General features: G+C 42.7%; 1 protein-coding gene and 1 long non-coding RNA gene across 4 annotated transcripts; both read left to right on the top strand.

Annotated features, from left to right (window-relative positions):
- The first annotated feature begins 1,599 nt into the window (after positions 1-1,599).
- LOC309379746 lies at positions 1,600-2,652 on the top strand. The gene is made up of 2 exons (XR_014172630.1): positions 1,600-1,952; positions 2,021-2,652. It is a non-coding gene; the product is annotated as an uncharacterized lncRNA (long non-coding RNA).
- Positions 2,653-4,370: 1,718 nt separating this feature from the next.
- GTSE1 (G2 and S-phase expressed 1) lies at positions 4,371-17,681 on the top strand. Of its 3 annotated transcripts, none has more exons than XM_081929139.1 (12): positions 4,371-4,568; positions 7,450-7,535; positions 8,963-9,020; positions 9,103-9,721; positions 11,174-11,344; positions 11,824-11,962; positions 12,892-13,230; positions 13,395-13,464; positions 14,523-14,774; positions 14,865-15,042; positions 15,586-15,714; positions 16,092-17,681. In XM_081929139.1, the coding sequence occupies exons 2-12, from the start codon at positions 7,457-7,459 to the stop codon at positions 16,173-16,175; spliced, it is 2,118 nt and encodes a 705-aa protein (XP_081785265.1). In that variant the 5' UTR covers positions 4,371-4,568; positions 7,450-7,456; the 3' UTR covers positions 16,176-17,681. The 3 variants fall into 3 exon arrangements, with proteins under 3 accessions (XP_081785265.1, XP_081785264.1, XP_081785266.1); XM_081929138.1 differs by having other exon boundaries at positions 4,372-4,563; XM_081929140.1 differs by lacking the exon at positions 4,371-4,568 and adding an exon at positions 4,642-4,733.
- The last annotated feature ends 1,054 nt before the right edge of the window (positions 17,682-18,735 follow it).

Here is an 18,735-nt window from a genome sequence, read left to right as displayed (position 1 = left end):
ACAGCCCTGCCCAGAGAGGGAGGAGACTGCTAGGTGGGTCCTCCAAGCATCAAGGGGTCCAAGAAGACGAGCAGAACAACACTGGGCTGCCGAGAGAGGAAGGTGGTGGAGTCTTGCTTACAGACAGAGACCCACAGAAAGGGCTTGACGGAGAGATGGAAGATGGAGGTGGGAGACATGTAGTAGTTAGAGTGCTGAACTAGGGGGACCTGGAAGACCAGGGTTCAAATCTTCGTGAAGCTCACTGATTGACCTTCAGCCAGTCTTTTTTCCCTCAGCCTAGCCTACTTTGCAGGGTTGATGTGAGGGTAAAAACTGGTGGCAGGGAGAACCAGGTATGCCATCTTGAGCTCCTGGGAGGATAGCTGGCCTATGAATGTAAACAATGAATGTAATTGATGAGATGGGAGAGGAGAGGAGAGGAAATAGGAAGGCAGGGAAAGAGTGTGGAGGAGCTGAGCTCTTTGGGAGGGGAGTGACTGGTCAAGACAATTTCAGGGGGCTGAGGCTGTGCAGGGGATTCCAGGATCCCACCCCAGGAGACATAGAGAAGGGGAAGAAATACTACTTACGCTCTGAACATGGTGTCCAAATCTAAATCCAAATGCTCTGCTTACTCTCCTAGCACCAATAGAACCTGCACCTCTCTCTCTGTTTCTCCTCACTAACCCACAATGGACACCTGTAGCTGGTGGCTTTTAAAGGGGAAGCAAGAGATGTCACAAAGGAGGGCAAGTCATTGTTACCGTGGCAACCCTGGGCCTTGACCCTGGGCCAAACTTGCCCCTTCTGATGTTTCTTCAGAACTTGGAAGCACCTGCTGTTCCGTCTGCAGGTGAATCCTCTCTTTTGGAGTTCATGTTTTCATATCGGGTCATTCTTCGTTCAGCCCCATTTCCAAAGGGAGACAATCCCAACATCCCTTGAAATGCAGTAGAAGACTCCCAAGTCTAGGGGTGTCCATAGCACAGGATTAGACAATCTGCTTTGCATTATCACCATCCTCATAAATAATCCTGGATGACATCTCCAGGTGGGGCAGAGAAGGTTCCCTGTCTGAAACCCGGGAGAGATGCTGCCGGTCAGGGTAGACAATGCTGAGGTGGATGGGTCAATGTCTGACTCTTCCCAAGGCAGTTTCCTATGAATATTCCTCTTAAGTCATTTACCTTGAAGACAAGCAAGCTAACTTCTCCACAAGACCAATAATCAATTTCTCCATTTAGAAGACAATATGGAAAAGTCCCTGTTTTATACACAACAATGCAGGTACAAAAATCTTGAATATGAGACGAAGCAAAATTCTGGCCTCTGTAATGAAGCAATAGGCAAAGGGTCCTGAAGCAGAGCAAGTTGGGGGGGGGATGTATCTGTCAGAGACTCTTCTGCTATTCTTTCTGCATTGCATTTCCATGATTCTGTAATTCTAGGTTTGTACTCTGTACTGGGTCCTGTTATATTTATGCACCATCACTTTTCTATATGCCTACTTCAGTCCCTGGAGACCTAGTACATTCACCCTTCAAAAGCATGTCTTTAATGTGGTACCTCGTCGAAGGTGCACACCTCTACCCTGTGCACACTACAAACAACAACAACAGAAACAAATAAACAGCAAAGCACCAATCCTGCATTGAATACACACACACAATTTTCATTAAGTTTTACTTCCCTTGTTCTCTTTCCATGCTTCATTTTGGATAACATAAATTCCTTCATCTTTTACATAAACTAAACTATTCAGTATTCCATTACTGTATTACATCCATCAAAATTTATTTACATTGTTGAATTTATCTTAAAGCTGCCAATGTTTTCAAGTATACACAGTTCCCCCCCCCCGCATATATTCGATAAACATTTTCCAATCTTCTTTAAACGTATGTTCTTCTTGTTCTCTTATTCTATATGTAAGGTCTGCAAACTGCATATTCCATCAGTTGAAGTTGCCAGTCAATAATAATAATAATAATAATAATAATAATAATAATAATAATAATAATAATATCTTTATTGTCAGTTAGTTAGTTAGATGTTAGCCCTGCCCCATAAATCTGTTGAGTGGAATTCTGTTCCTCAATTTAAAAAAAACCCTGTTTATTTCCCCCCAATGTGTTCCCTTGGGTGTAATCAGTGTGTGATGATCTTGGAGTGGCCCAAAGGGCCACAATAAATGTGATAATGTGTACCCCTGTAAATCCTTGAGTGTGCTTCTAATAGAGAAATTATAGTAGCCTGTTACTTTATGATACTGATGATTTTTCAACATGTGCCGCCCTCATTGGGGGCAGAAATACAGCTAATATGTAAATCACAAAGATACAGCGCAAAGCTAGAACATAAGTTGCTACATGGCGCAAATGGCTACATGTGATACAGGTTCCCAACACGCACACTAACACAATGTATTCCTGCAAGGTCATTGCAGAACATGGTGGGAATCTGAGCTTAGTCAGCAGAAACAGCCAATGCTTATGCATATGATTGATCTATCAACTTAAATGAGGTAATGATGTACAATTGGTGGAAATTGAAATGCTTTGTTTGAAAGTTTATAAATGCCACTGCCCGGACCACTGGGCTGAGTTGCAACTTTTGCAAAGCTATCCCATTGTAACCTATTGTTTTGCAATAAACAACATTAGATTTCTACCCTGCAGTCTCCTGAGTTTTCTTTATTGGCATAACGCAGGAGATAAGGCATTATTTGCTTACAACAATCTGAGTGTGCATTTGTGTGTATGTGTGCATATGGGCCAATAAATCATGGCATATGCCGCCTACGCTCAGCAGATGGTACCACACTTCTAAAAGATAAAGAGGCTATTGCACTGTGCTGGAAAGAACATTACCAACATCTCTTTAATCACAACTTCCCCGTAGCTGCTGAGGTCCTCTCACAAATTTCGCAAAAACAAGTTCGAGATGAGCTTGCAGTATCTCCAAATCTGGGAGAGTTGTGTACTGCTATTAACCAAATGAAAAACAACAAAGCCTGAACTTTAAAATGGAAAGCGTAATGCTGATGGTCAACAAAAGAGGTTTAAAGACTCTCTCAAGGCAAATCTAAAAAAAATGTAGTATAAACACTGACAACTGGGAAACACTGGCCTGCAAGCACACCAATTGGAGAACAGCCTTTACCAAAGGTGTCATGGGCTTTGAAGACGTTCTAACACAGGACACAAGGGAGAAACGTTCTAAGAGGAAGGCACGCTCGGCAAATCTACACCGTGATCAACTCCTGCCCGGAAACCTATATCCCCACTGTAGAAGGACATGTGGATCTAGAATTGGCCTCCATGGTCACTTACGGACTCACTATTAAGACTGCGTTCATGGAAGACAATCATACTCGGCTACGAGTGATTGTCAAAGAAGAATATAGATCTTTATTCCCCTTTGTTTCTGATGTCGATCTTCACTCCTCTCCTTCCCCTGGCAGTGAAAGGGACGCCATTTCATGGTCCGCCAGGTGCCAAAATGCATTGGGTCTGCCCTGCCCTAATCCATACACACTTGCAGCCCCATACATGTTTGCAGTCTTAGGCTGCAGCCCTATATACACCCTTGCCAGGAAGAAACCCTCATGAAATTCAGTGGGACAGACTTCAGAGTAAATGCACATAGGATTGAGCTGCAAAGTGGCAAACCAAAGCACGCTTACTAAGGAAAAAGCCCATTGAACACCATGGGACTTTCTCCTGAGATAGCTAGCATAGATTGACAGTGTCATTCACAGGCAATCTGGGCTGTGATGCTATCAGCTTCTCTGCTAACCCAATCTGTTTGAAAAACGCGAATCTAGACACAAAACAGCAGCTCATGGATTTAAGAGATTGCTAACATGCACAATTATTGAATCATGCATTAGCACTTATCTTGCTGACAGCAGAGAGGAACACGTATTTATTTCCTGAATTTATAAGATTGTTACTTTGCACCGTTATGCATAAGAACCTTTATTTCTCACGACAGAGAGTAACACGTATCTCTCCCCTGGATTTATTTCACTCGTTTCCTGGCAAAAGTGTGCAAACTTAGTTCAGTTTTTCACATATCTATTGACCCCAAATAGTGAGCCCTACTGAATCATTTGAACCCAACGCTGTTTGTATCCTGTTGGCCTTTCACAAGCAATCGGGGCACAGAACACGCCTCGACTTTCAGCTAGGCGAAAGCCGGCAGGGGGCGCTGCGAGGGTCTTTGCCGGGACTAAGCGCCAAGGGAACGCCTCTCTGGGAATTCAAATCTCCAGTTCTCCACGGAACGTCGGGCGACGGAGAGAAAAAAATAAAGTCGTTTTCCTAGAGCGGCCCTTTCACGCTGACGACGTTTCTTAACGGGGGAAGGACATGAACTACAACTCCCATCTATGCCTCAGATGAGAGTTGATTGCGGGGCGGAGTCCGCGACTTGGCTTCTCTGCAATTGGCTGCGGTCGGTGAGCGTCGCTTAAATCCGCCAATCAGGAGCCGGGCGGGGCGGGGCTGCCGTTTCAAATGCAGCCGCGAGAAGCTGCACCGAGCGGACTCATTCCCCTCAGCGTGTCGCTTCGGCCAGGTGAGGTGAGGCGGCGCTTCAGGGACGGGCCTAGGCCCCGGGGGTGGGCGTAGCTCGGCGTCGCCGGCGCTTGGAAGGGGAGAAGCGGCCGGAGGTCATTCTCGTGGGTGTTTGTGCGTGTGGAGTTTTGACGCTCATGCGGCTAGTCCATAAGGAGGTCCCGCCCGGCGGTGAGATTGGGGGTGGCGCAGACTCAGGCCTGTGGGAGGGCAGGCCTGCTACAGTTTAATGAAGAGGGAAACTTAAGGGTTTTTTTTTTTTTTTTTGCAAAAGGGATGGCCTGGAAGTAGAGTTGCCCCCTTTGTTATGGGGGTGGGCGGTGATTCTTTTTAAATTTCAAATTAAATACAGTGGTACCTCAGGTTACATACGCTTCAGGTTACATATGCTTCAGGTTACAGACTCCGCTAACCCAGAAATAGTGCTTCAGGTTAAGAACTTTGCTTCAGGATGAGAACAAAAATCGTGCTCTGGTGGCACGGCGGCAGCGGGAGGCCCCATTAGCTAAAGTGGTGCTTCAGGTTAAGAACGGACCTCCGGAACGAATTAAGTACTTAACCTGAGGTACCACTGTACCTTTATTGCCATCACGACATAAAATGTTTCAGATCACTGGGATAATAAAAAGGACAAGGGTGGAGCTGTCAAGGGTTATAGGGTCACACTGTGGTTGTGTGCCCTAGGTGCGGAAGTGACTTCAAAGCAGGTAAGGTGAAAGGTAAAGGACCCCTGGACGGTTAAGTCCTGTCGAAGGCAACTGCAGTGGTACCTCTGGATATGAACGGGATCCGTTCCGGAGCCCCGTTCGCATCCAGAAGCAAACATAACTAGCGATGGCACGTCTGCGCACACGCGTGTTGCTTTTCGCCGCTTCTGTGCATGCGTGTGACGTCATTTTGAGTGTCTACGGCAAAACCTGGAAGTAACGCGCTCCGTTACTTGCGGGTTGCCGTGGAGTGCAACTCAAACATGCTCAACCTGAAGCACATTCAACACAAGGTATGACTGTATGGGGTTTCGGCACTCATTTCGCTTTGAGGCCGAGGGAGCCGGCGTTTGTCCACAGACAGCATTCTGGGTCATGCGGCAGCCAGACTGGTGACTGGGAGTGGCCACTGAGACCACACAATACCCGTCCTGAAAGGCCTACATTGGCTCCCAGTACGTTTCCGAGCACAATTCAAAGTGTTGGTGCTGACCTCTAAAGTCCTAAACGGTCTTGGCCCTGTATACCTGAAGGAGCGTCTCCACCCCCATTGTTCGGCCCGGACACTGAAGTCCAGCTTCAAGGGCCTTCTGGTGGTTCCCTCACTGCAAGAAGTGAGGTACCAGGGAACCATGCAGAGGGCCTTCTTGGTAGTGGCATCCGCCCTGTGGAACGCCCTCCTATCAGATGTCAAGGAAACAACTACCCAACTTTTAGAAGACATCTGAAGGCAGCCCTGTTTAGGGAAGTTTTTAATGTTTGAAGTTTTATTCTGTTTTTAGGGTTCTGTTGGGTGGCTGGGGTATAAATAATAAAATAATAACAATCATCATTATCTTACCTGACTCCAAAAGGCAAAATAACTGAATAATCCTCACAAGAAGAATGCAAGTAAGGTCAATGCACAGCTGACTTGCAAGCTTTTCCTTTCTACTGTTCAAAGCCTTGAGCTTCATAATGCTATTATATCCTTAAAACTGAATGCTTGCAAAATGCATTTTTAGATACATTTGCAAGGAACACAATTTCCCCCTCTGTATCTTGTTGAGTAAAGAACCGCAACTGCAAACTTTGCACAGCAGCCACTATTCTCCCCCCCCGCCCCGGATGAAATCTGGCTGGTGGGCTACATTCAGCCATTGGGCTCCCCCCACCCCCCTTTAACTGTGTGCAATAGCTGGTTTATGTACAGCTGAAGTGGTAAGACCCTTCTGCAACAAGCAGCAAATATTGCTTGTGGGATTTGACTCTCTAACAAAAGGCAGTGTAAAGGTAAAGGGACCCCTGACCATTAGGTCCAGTCGTGACCAACTCTGGGGTTGCGGTGCTCATCTCACTTTATTGGCCAAGGGAGCCGGCATACAGCTTCTGGGTCATGTGGCCAGCATGACTAAGCTGCTTCTGGCGAACCAGAGTAGCGCAGGGAAACGCCATTTACCTTCCCGCTGGAGCGGTACCTATTTATCTACTTGAACTTTGATGTGCTTTCAAACTGCTAGGTTGGCAGGAGCAGGGACCGAGCAACGGGAGCTCACCCCATCGTGGGGATTCGAACCGTCGCCCTTCTGATCGGCAAGTCCTAGGCTCTGTGGTTTAACCCACAGCGCCACCCGCGTCCCAAAAGGCAGTGTACTTCTCTGTAAATTAACCTGTCAAATCCGGATTGTTTGCCATAAGTAGATATGAGGAATGATGGTGTAGAGCCAGTGTGGTGTAGTGGTTAAGAGCCAGTGTGGTGTAGTGGTTAAGAGCGGTTGACTCGTAATCTGGTGAACCGGGTTCGATTCCCCACTCCTCCACATGCAGCTGCTGGGTGACCTTGGGCCAGTCACACTTCTCTGAAGTCTCTCAGCCCCACTCACCTCACAGAGTGTTTTGTTGTGGGGGAGGAAGGGAAAGGAGAATGTTAGCCGCTTTGAGACTCCTTCGGGTAGTGATAAAGCGGGATATCAAATCCAAACTCTTCTTCTTGTAGTTCGGTCCATGTGTATCTGATGCCAAGTACTGGCCAACTTTTTACCACTGTTCCGTTAGTATAGAAAAGATTCTGGTATAGATACGTATGGGTGTGCAATGGCGGTGACTGTAGTGAAGCAGCTCTTTGAAACGGGAATAAACATAACTGGTGCTGGATTTTTAAAAATATAATATTGAGCTGGTTTACCTAATGTGTTTTGCAGTTGCATCATGGATGACGAAGGGAAAACAACCTTGCATTCAGAATGTAAAATGACGGAAGCCAAACCCTATGACTGTGTGAATAATGGTAGGTGATAAAAACAACAACATTGCTGTAAGATATAAAGCACATTTGTAAATTACTGTCTTGTTTGTCATGAGACACCTCTAAAATGGAGTGCTCTTGAGTAGGAGGAGTAATTCGAAAGACTGGTGGTATTCCTATTGGGATAAAAAAGTCAGGCAGCACAGTGCTATGCTCAGGGCTTGTAAGGCCACCCTCTACCTTTGGCCTACACCCACAATAGCCAACATGGTGCCCTCCAGGATTTCTGGTCTACAGTTCCATGACTTGGCCATGTTGCCTGAGGGTGACGATGGGTGTTGTAGCCCAAAACATCTGAACAGCACCAGTTGTCTGCCCCTAGCCTGCACTATCTAATCTGCAGGCAAAAAAACTTGCATGGTGTTCAAGCTTGTGGCAATCAGCTAGATAATGTACTGCAGCCAATTCAGTTTATTAGCAAGAATATTAACCCTTCCCCCCTTCATTCTTCCTCCTGCCTTTAATACTGCTGAATATTCTGCACACACACAGTTTGCTGTAGAATAAAGTTACAAAAAAAGGATAACTATAGGTTGCTTTAATGATGACTTACCTGTCATTAGGGAAATGTAGTTTTAGGAATAATACTTGATCAAATGATTCTAATGACTTCTGACTTTATAGCTATTCTGTTTTGAAATGGATGGCTGAAATTTCTTATCAGAAATACTGATCATATTGTTACATTGTATCCAAAGATAAAGACACACTGCAAGAATCTGATAACAATCTGCATAACAAATAGGCTCTGATTTAAGTTTATATTATAAACGTCTTCATTCTGGATTACTTGCAACTGTTCACCAGGAATAATGCTAGAAATAACTGCTATAGTGTTTAACTCTGCGCTCACTATCAAAGGTGATATGAAGAGCTTGCATTGAACTGTCCCTTGTGACCAGTTTGGTAATGCTTTGTACAGTTTAATGCTGGCTGGGCTCTAGCCCTGATCTAAAAACCTTCAGATAACAGTAGGCTACATATGAGCAGTGTCTGCCCCAAGGAAAACTCTCCATCAATATCATTGCTGTCAGCTTTTAAGGAGCCAGTTTTGTGGGGGAAGAAAGGGAAATGTGGGTCCCGTCCATCAGTACCCTACCCTTAGTGCTGGTTATGGGATCCAATATTTGTATGAATGCATGTACTCACACAGCATCTGATTCAGAAGGGTATCTGTACATAGAACCCTTTGCGCACAGACCATCCTTTCTGGATTGGGGCACGTGTTCCACGCTGTATTAGAAATTAATTCTCTGTTCTGTCTTGCGTAGACTAGAATAATTTGAAACCAAAAGTAGTAACAGAAGCTGAAATTTCAGCAAGGCAAAGTGGAATACGGTAATATATCTACTATAAAAAGGTCAGCCATGATTAGTATAATAACAACTGATGCTCTGTTATGATTCCAGATTTTCGCCACCTGTCTGATGAAAAATTTGACTTTGACTTTTCGTTGTCTCCTATAAGGTAAACAAAGTATCTAAAGCAAACCGTATTTTTAAAAGAGCAAGTGATTTGGAGGTGTCAGACTAATCTGTCTTTATTCCAGTGAAAACGAGGATGAAGTTTTTGTCGGGCCCATGGGCCATAAAGAAAAATGCATTGCGACGACGCTTGAAGCCCTTGAAGCAACGAAAGACACAATTCCCCCATCACCACTTGTGGATGAACTAACATGGAGCCCCGTTTCTGAGGAGAAATTTGTGGAGATTTTTAAGGAAGCTCATCAGATAGCAGTCCAGATACAAAGTGGAACCAAAGCAAAAAGGAACAACGGTCGCCAGCTGGAAGAACGAAAGACAGAGTCTGTAGAAAAATTTGTGCAAGAATCTAAATCAAAACTGAAACTCCTTGAGAAAGGAATAGTGATGGATAAAACCCCAAAGGAAGTTAGGAGAGAGACTTACTGTGTGTATGAAAGTCCAGTCTCCCCACGGCCACCTTCGTTTCAGAAACATTTAAGGCAACCGATCGCGGGGATGGACAGCTCTCGTTCTCCACAAATTCCTCTAAATACTTCTAGTCCTGCCAGGATGGGCAAATTGCCCCACACACCGCTTGCATCTTTAGCGCAAGGGAAGAGTGACAAAACAAATAACAAACCGAGCACAGTTCAGACTGTAAAAAATGCATCTGCATTTGGAAATAGTCTCTTGTCAGCGGGACAGGTAAAGTTTTTTTCCTTCTGGATAGATTAAAGCATAAAGGGCAGTCATCTTGCCACATAGGAATGGTAACGCCCGGCTAGTTCCCAATTATTTCCCTTGTTTGTGGAGTTTCTTACATAGAGGACAAATAGCTGCATGGTTGTGATCTTATTTAAATTTATTGACCCGAGTGCATAATGCACTCTTGACATTTCTGACTTTTATAGCTAGCGAACTCTATTCATGCGCCTTTCAATAAAACTATAGTGGTGTTGGTTGCTAAATATGACTTGAGGCTAATGTGAACTTGGTGGTTACCTCAGTGCCTATCAGTGCTGCTGCTTCTGGAGTGTAGTCAGCTAGAAACGTCTAACCAGGTAATGTGTGTCTCTTGCCTCGTTTGCGTGTCATATTGAGTTGCCAACAATAGCCATGGTTTATTCTTGGCTAATTGTTCAGGGGTGCAAACCCTGAGGCTGGTTTTAGATTTCACCACAAGCCAGACCATGGCTTAATTTCCCAGGAGGAGGGAGCAGAGAAGGCTATGCACATCCACGTTGAACCGTAGCTTGCTTTTAACTGATTTAATGTGACATACAAATTGTTGTGAGGTGTGCTAATACTAGAATGCTGCTTTGTTTGTCGGCTTGACTTCCAGCAGATGGTTCTTCTAAACTGAACTATTATTATTATTATTATTATTATTATTAAATTTAATAATAAATAAATAAAAGATAATAAATAAATAAAACAATAAATAATAAATAAAATAATAAATAAAAGATCTCAGGGTGGTTCACAGACTAAAATATCATATAAAAGACAGTAAATAATTAAACCCCAAGCAACATAACAATAACTCCGCCTTCCCACAAATGCATTTCAAAGGCTGTAGAATATTAATCAGCCAAAGGCCTGGTTGAAGAGGAACGTTTTTGCCTGGTGCCTAAAATATATAATGGAGACACCAGGCAAACCTCCCTGGGGAGAGCATTCCGTTTGCTTAAAGGCTCTTTGAAATCCACTTGCAGGCATGGAATCAAACCACTGCTGCAGAAGAAAATGCTTCTCCCGCCGAGGAAAAATATCCATTTGCAAGTGTAGTTTGAATCCATGTCACACCTGTAAATGGGCTTCAAAGGTGGGTGCTCTCAGTACCCATCAGCTGATTGCTCTTGAGGGAAAACCTCATTGGCTCCACTAGGGAGTCCCTGATGAGGCGGCCAATCCTAACCACATGTTTGCAGACCCCTCACTTGCTGTCGAATATGTCAGTTTCAGGGCAGTTGGGCGTGCTTTGGTGGAAATGGCCTTGCAGGCTTTATCGGGGACCCGTGCTGGGCCTGTGGGAAATGAAAGTGTTGGTTAGAACCAGTTTATTGAAAGGATATTTTAGTTTAATGGGCAAACACTACAATAATATTACTGTTGACATCCTTTGGTTTACAAATGTTTGAAATCTGAACCTTGCAGCCAAAACAAGGGAAGCTGCCCAGTATTTCCAGCTGGAATAATTTGAGCAGTAAGGAGTCGTCGGAAGATTTACTCTCTGACAAATCAAGTCTTGCTTCAGATGTGGGAGATGCATCCTTCTCTAACAGTTCAACGGGGAAAGACAAGAGAACTCTTTCAACTTCCAACAAGGTAAATGCTCTTAATGAATAACTCCTGCCTTTGTAATTCTTGGTGACACCTGAAACCAGATGTTCTAGATTTGTGATACTGGATTGGCGATCCTTGGACCAGTGTACTCTGTGGTATATGAGGAAAGTAACAAACTCATGGTCTGAATTGACTTGACCCTTGCTGCCAAATTGAATGGGGAGGGTTCTATATGCTGTTGTGGAATGGAGTGGATGAGGAGGGTATAAAGCTCTTCATGAGCACACATAATGGAAATAATTTTCCAGGAAAACTTAAGGGTTTGAAATCACTGATCTGCAGAGATGCAGTATCTTATTTTGAAGGGAAAAAATGTTTAAACCCTTATTGCAGGAGCATTAGGGCTGGATATGCTTTCTTGTAGCCACACAGATGTGAACATAAGGAATATCGGTATTTCAGTAGGATAAAGTTTGTTAGATGTTCTTAGGGAAACCTAAATTCTACTACTGTCATTACAGTTGGGAATCAAGGCAACGCAGCTGAAACGTCCTAGTAATATCCGTATGCGAAAGAACACTTCAACTTCTTCTTCTTCGTCCTCTTTTTCCAGCATAAGCCTGAATTCAAGTCTCTCCATCTCCCCTAAGATAGGGAAAGGTAACAAATCCAATGTGGTTTGATCCTGGTTGGCTCTAACTAACCAGAATTGGAATAAACAACAGTTGCAAAATGGTGGCCACTTGTCTAAATGGCCTGCTGAGTTGCGGGGAAACCTAGGTTCTACACACACACATGCTTCTTTCTTCTTCTTTGGTGATCACTCATAGCTGAGTAAGATTGTCTTCCATGAACACTGTCTTAACAGTGAGTCCATAAGTGACTGTGGAGGCCAATTCTGGCTCTACACATCCTTCCATAGTGGGGACAACACACACATACATTTTGTTCCTAGGAATACGGAATCCAAGCCCCAAATATTAAGTGATAGCAACAGTGGCCAAAATGCATAACTGCTGAGTTCTTTTGAAGCACAAGTGAGAAACTGATTTAATAAAATGCATAACTGCTGAGTTCTTTTGAAGCACAAGTGAGAAACTGATTTAATAAAATTGGTGCTCACTAACTTAAATAGTAATAGTCTAGTAATAATACAATTTGCATATTAACCTTTGCAAAGACAATTATTCTGAGACATTGCACCTCTTGCAGTTAAGTACACACTTATGAATGTGGTCACCATAGACCAAACTGAATAATTGCATTATGCGATGGCTGTAACAACACCCTTTAAATAGTTCAATCTCTTCTCCCTTGCTGGCTCTTGTGCTTCATACTTTTCCCAAGCACCTGCACTTTTCAAAATCCATGTCTCTTTGTCCTTATCAATTAATTCAAATGTGTGTAACGCATCTCCACATCCATGCTGGGTGTCTCTTCTCTAATTCTCTTCCCCTCTCTCCCAACACTGGGAATTGCTTGCTCAAGTTTGTTGCCTTTGCTTTCCCGACACTAAAGCATTGGGTGCATTGATAGTGGTGCATACATATATAAACAATAGATATAAAATTTCTTTTTTTCTCTCCCAGGTAAAATAGGTGTTGCTTCTAAAGTTTCTGCACGTGGCTCCCGGCTGTCCTCTACTGCAAGCAAGATTGCGATTGTTAAACCTATGAAGGGGTTGTCTGTGCAGGCTTCCCATTCTGATGCATCTGGAAAGCAACATGGGTCCACAAGTGCTTCAAAAACAAATCCTCCAGTAAATGCACCCAAATACAGAGTTACTGATAAGTCTGAGATGGCCGGTGGGATTTTGAAAGAGGACTCAGATCCTAGTTTTCAGAAACCATTGCAGAAAAGTATATTGGGAAACAGAACAGCAACTTCAAGTCCCAAGCCCAAAGCAGTACCTGCAGTCTCAAAGGAAGGTAAGAGCATTGGTCTTACCCATGTGATAATTTTTTACAGTGCCTGCCCTTTTAGTGTGCCTGCCCTTATTTCTATTCTAAACATTGCATTGTATGGGGGGGGGGATAAGAACTGAGCTGAGGATCAGTTAGTTGATTAAGTCCTGTAATTGTTTTCTCCCTAGGTGTATCTGAGAATTTTGTTGCCAAAGTGTTACAACCAATTACATCACTGTCTTGTGATAATGTTGGAAGGTAATGTTCTATATTTTAATTCATACTTGTTTTCCCCTATGCTTCTGTCACCTTGAACTGCAGGTGCTGACAGGCTTATCAAGGTGGTTTAGAACTGGGTTTTTGTATATGGGGTGTGTGAAATTACTTGTGGAGAGACCTGAAGATGCTTCATACTACTTTAAACAGTAGCATGTAAAGCAAAAAAGGCTGTCCAGTAGGATTGGCAGTCCTCGATATTCGAAGTCTTAGATGAATTCTGTCCCACCCCTTGCTGTAGCAGGCAGGAGAGGGCTGGGTTACATTGCCGATTCAGATTTTTGCTTGGCAATAATGAAGTCTTGTGTTTCAACAGTGTCTGTGAAACTACCTATTTGGGTTCTGATTTGCACATCAGCAGCGAACATGAGATTGGGAATTTAATGTTGCCAAAGGCAAAGTTTTACCCTATTATCTCTTTTCTAAATGTGCACCCAAAAGCTTGGTTCAGAGCGAGCCAAAACATGGTTTAGACTTCAAACATACATACAAACTATAGCTTGCAATTTCTTGCTTTCATTTGTTTTCTTTTTGCTCATCAGTCCAGTCTTGAGGTACTGGGGCATCTGGAGGTAGAGCAGCTACTAATAAATTTGTCAAATCAGACATCACAACAAGTTTAATTAACTATTGTTTGCCACAATCTCTGAAATGGACTGATGAGAATTTCAGCTTGGATTACATGTGGTACCTAAGCACTTCTATAATCTCCCAGAAGATGTTTTATCTGCTGCTATATCACTCCTCTTGGTATGGAAAAACCACAGTCTGCTATTCCGAACACTGACTTGCGTTTCAGAAAAAGCCTCAGTTTGGGTTAAAATCAAATATTTCAATGGCCTGCAAACAGCTTAATAAAAAAGCTGAATTGGTTTAAAATGTATCACATTGCAATTCTTAAGTTGGGCTGCTGGTTGCTCTTGACGGCATTACTGAAAAGTATTCGGGATACCCTACATTTTTGAGTATGCACTTAATGCATCACAACTGAAGCATTCCTCTAAGTTTATCGGCTTCTAACACTTCGTGTATCCTTCTAGCAATGTTGCCGTTACCCCACCTCGCAAACTATCAGAAGATGGATTGGTATTAAATACCTGTTCTGCTGCCAAGTCTGCCTTATGGACTCCATCCAACAGAAGGCATTCTGCATTGCCTACTCCCATTGGCCGGCGTACGTCGGGAATTCCATCACTAACCCCCAGAACTGTGCCCAAAGCAAGGTCTTCTCCCGATCTCGTGTCTCTTCGGCAAGTCTCGAGTGTGTCATCCAAAAAGACTCTAGAAGCTAGGTAAATCTAGACATAACCAAAACTTGACCATCTTACATCATTTTCAAGACGAGTTCTTAGATGAAATTCTTTGTGTCTCTTCCTTTCCAGTTTCAAATGGGCCAGAGAGCGCAAGACCCGTGGGGCCTATAGCTCATCTTCAACAGAAGGATCTCCCCCACCAGTTGCACCTATTGCACTGGATTTTTCAACAGAGAAGTCTTCTGAAGAAGCAGAACAGGACCTTTCTGAGCAGGAGAAACCAGCAGAAAGAACACCCACTGTGGAGGTAGGCTCCTGCTTTGTCTCCTTTTTTGTGTATATAGAGCAGCCGTCCCAGGCAGCTTTAAAATGTGAAGCATCTCTTCTTTCAGAAATTACCACTGCTGCAGTGTCTGTGTTGAAAAGGAGCTGAAATGTGTTTAGTTATATCTAGCGTCCTTAATTTTCTTGGTCACTTTCCCACTGAGCCACTGCTTGTTGTGAAATTTGTGTAAAGCAGGATTTCTCCGGTCTTATTTTAAGTTTTTTTGCTTTGCAGAAGATTGTCTGCTGAAACAACATAAAGTAAATTTATCCAAATGGCTATTATTAATGACTGCTTCCAAATAATATCATGGGTAATTACAGATATATGGAGACTCCTGCTTCAATAGGAGGCTAACCCAAACCAGTTCTTGGAGAAAGAATATATTAAGTACTGCGGATTTTTAGGGTAGCAAACAGGTTTATTAAACCGTTTTGTTCTCATGGGCAGTTCTTTTGTAATTAACTTTATTTCAGGAAGCACAATAGGCAGTCAACAACTTATAAATTACTATTTTTTTCCTAGACTTTACTGATAGACATTGGAATAGATAAAACACCACTTGCCACCCAGGAATGTGAAAATAAACCCCTTATTGATCTTTTTAATACTCCTGAAATAATTCCAGTTCCTCTGTTGAAGCCCGTAGGACAGGTAAGATACCCCGTTTTATATTTCCCTTTTTAATACTGCTAGCATGCAAGGATATTGTTTCAATATAAATGTCAGTGCAGCTGTATGACTTCTCATGCGACATAAGCTGGAAAATGTACAGAGGACAAACTGCCATTCACAGCATATTGCATATGTGACATTCAGGAACTTAGCAGGGGGATTCTGACCTTGTATAGTGACATTGATTGGTTGTTGCAATATAAATATTTGAATTTATGGCTGTGTAGTGGTGTCAAAGAATGCCATTATAAGACTTGTTAGCAAAGGAGAAGTCTGCTATTGTAATGGTTCAAATATTGTTTTAGTCAATGTCTTAACTGTATTTATCTGTCTCTCCTTCCCTTCCCTCCTTCTAGCCAATAGATCTGAGCTCTCCTCTCATCAGTTTCACACCGGAAGGAAATAAAGAGAACCTGGATTCTCCTCTTCTGAAGTTTTGATTTCCGGAGCAAATCTCTTAACTTGGAAGAGTTTGAGTGCAAAAACTGATGTTTCACTAAGCAGGGTGTGAGTGGGTAACAGACTAGTAAAATAGAAATGAAGTTTTTAAACTGAGCACTTGACAAGTGTATTGTTGATGTGTTGTTAAGGGATAATAATAAAGATGGCTTAAATATTGATAACTCAGTACTTTCAGGAACTGATCGCAGATGCCTTGTGTGTTAAAATATCTAGTTTGTTTTGCACAAATTTGTCAAATGTCATGAATTAAAATAAAGCAAAGGCATTCTAAAACGTATATTTTCATTAAAATATAGTGGAAGCCTTTCTGAATGCTTCCACCATTTCAAGTGTACAGTTCAAAGCACCTACTAGGACTGTGCACTTTGGCATTTTGGTCTGTAATTTGTGACTGGAAACTCTGCAGTAACGTGAACAATTTGGTGAGTGATTATTGAGATTTACAGTGTTTGAAGCAGAACTGATTTGCTGTATTATGATTGGGATGCATTTGTACTGTTCGATTTTCGTAATGTGAATTTTAGTTGCATCATAGCCATATTACTCTTGGATCAGAAATCTGAACAAGCTGAGAGCTTTTATGCACAGTGAGCTCTTGCTGTTCCTGTGCATCATGCTATCAGATGAAGAAAAGGGAATGATGGATCTGCCTCGACATCTCAGTTCCAAACATTTGTATGAAAATGAATTTACCCGAACAGATCAATTCAAGCAAGGGGGTGGGGGAATGGGTGACTTTTACATCATGGAGGAGATTCCTTTTACAGAAAAGTAGGACATTCCTCACTGATAAGTTTGTATTAACTCGATGGATAAGTACTAGGCTGGTCCTCCCTTGCAGCTCGAAATGTAGTTCAAAGAACAAGTAAGTGGTAGTGACTTGGAAAGTATGGAAAAGACTTTGGCTTCAGTAAGCATATTAAAGCATACGTAGTTCTAATTCAGCCTTAGCACAAAGCTCTCTTTACTGCCACTATGGAAAGTCTTTCTCTGTGAAGGAGAAATCTGTTCCCTCCCCTGCAAGCCTTCTCACATGAATTCCTTGCTGCGTTTGGCTAACAGACTGTTAAATACAAAGCTCTGGTTTATTTGTTTGTTTAATCCCTACAGTCCAAGTGGCTTAAAAATGGATGAAGATGCTTGTAGCATATACACTGAAACTAATATGTATCTTTCAGAATCTAGGTGGAGAAACTGTGTGTGTATATGTGTGTGTGTGTGTGTGTGTGTGTGTGTGTGTAACACAATTAGTATTTTCTTTTCCAACTAAGAAAAAATGTAAGAATTTATTTAGGCAAACAGGAACCAAAACATATGGTTACAGGGTCCAGCAGAGATCTATAGGTTACTATATTATTCTAATGGTTGTTTCATAGTTTAGGTTTAATATATTATTGACAGATTCATATCAATAACTGATTCTAGACTAAATGTGAATTTAACGTAATTTAACTAGCAGAATCAAATTAAATACTGGATTGAAACTCACTGTGTCAAGTCATTGTCCCTTGCTGGGTTAAGCCATTATAAATCAGATGTTATTGTTCCACACAATATTTGGAAGAAGTTGCTACAAAGATAAGCTGGAAGTCCTGCAGAATGCAGTAAAAGTCTGCTCAATATATGCACTTTATTGTCAGAAATTGAGGTTCAGTCATTCGCAGTGCACGCTTAAGAGGGAATTATGTGAAACTTTAGTCAAGGTGCTATGTTCTTGTGTTTTGAGATATGAAACTTTTAGAGTTCTTAGTGTTTAACACAAAAAAACATTCCTTCCAGTAGCACCTTAAAGACCAACTAAGTTAGTTCTTGGTATGAGCTTTCGTGTGCATGCACACTTCTTCAGTGTTTAACACGTCAGTGCTTGATACATAGTTAAGCAATGAATGTTTGTGAGAGAACTGGCCTCTCAGACTGATCTGAAGGGTATGAGAGATGGCATACCTCATTTGCCTGGGCCAGGCTTCCACAAACTCGGCCCTCCAGCTGTTTTTGAGACTACAATTCCCATCATCCCTGACCACTGGTCCTGTTAGCTAGGCATGATGGGAGTTGTAGTCCCAAAACAGCTGGAGGGCCAAGTTTCGGGATGCCTGGCCTGGGCCATGTCAGCCTTTTCCTTTTCAAAAGCTTGCAGCGAGCAGAAAAGCAAACCGTCTCACCTAAAGGCAGAGCTCAACCCTGTAATCTGTTCTGGAGATCAGAACAGCCCTGCAAATATGCCCAAGCATGTGCAGTGAGCACTTGCCTCAAGAAGCATCTGCTGGGGTGAGAAAGTGGGGGTTCTCTGCTCACTTTAATAGTGGAGCAACTGCTGTTGGACCCCAATTCCCATTAGCCTCCCCCCCCCCCCACTGGAGAAAGGCTGTTTTCCAAGACCTGCTTTGTAAGTCACTCACTTTGGCATCAAGACGACAAAACTTTTTATAAAAGAAAGGAAACAGTTTATTGCATATTTACAAATAAACAGTAAACCGATGATAACATTGGCAGGATTATTGTAATAACCTGCAGTTTTATAAGTGTATATATTTAAAG

This window comes from Podarcis melisellensis (assembly GCF_964234715.1).
Source record: "Podarcis melisellensis genome assembly, chromosome: 10".
In the NCBI taxonomy this organism is placed as follows: domain Eukaryota; kingdom Metazoa; phylum Chordata; class Lepidosauria; order Squamata; family Lacertidae; genus Podarcis; species Podarcis melisellensis.
This window is presented reverse-complemented; position numbering and strand designations above follow the sequence as displayed.

Coding starts and splice junctions, on each gene's coding strand:
- GTSE1 (XM_081929139.1), top strand. CDS start 7,457: ATGGATGACGAAGGGAAAACAACCTTGCATTCAGAATGTAAAATGACG. Junction 11,345..11,823: donor CTCTTTCAACTTCCAACAAG/GTAAATGCTCTT, acceptor CTGTCATTACAG/TTGGGAATCAAGGCAACGCA. Junction 13,465..14,522: donor TCTTGTGATAATGTTGGAAG/GTAATGTTCTAT, acceptor GTATCCTTCTAG/CAATGTTGCCGTTACCCCAC.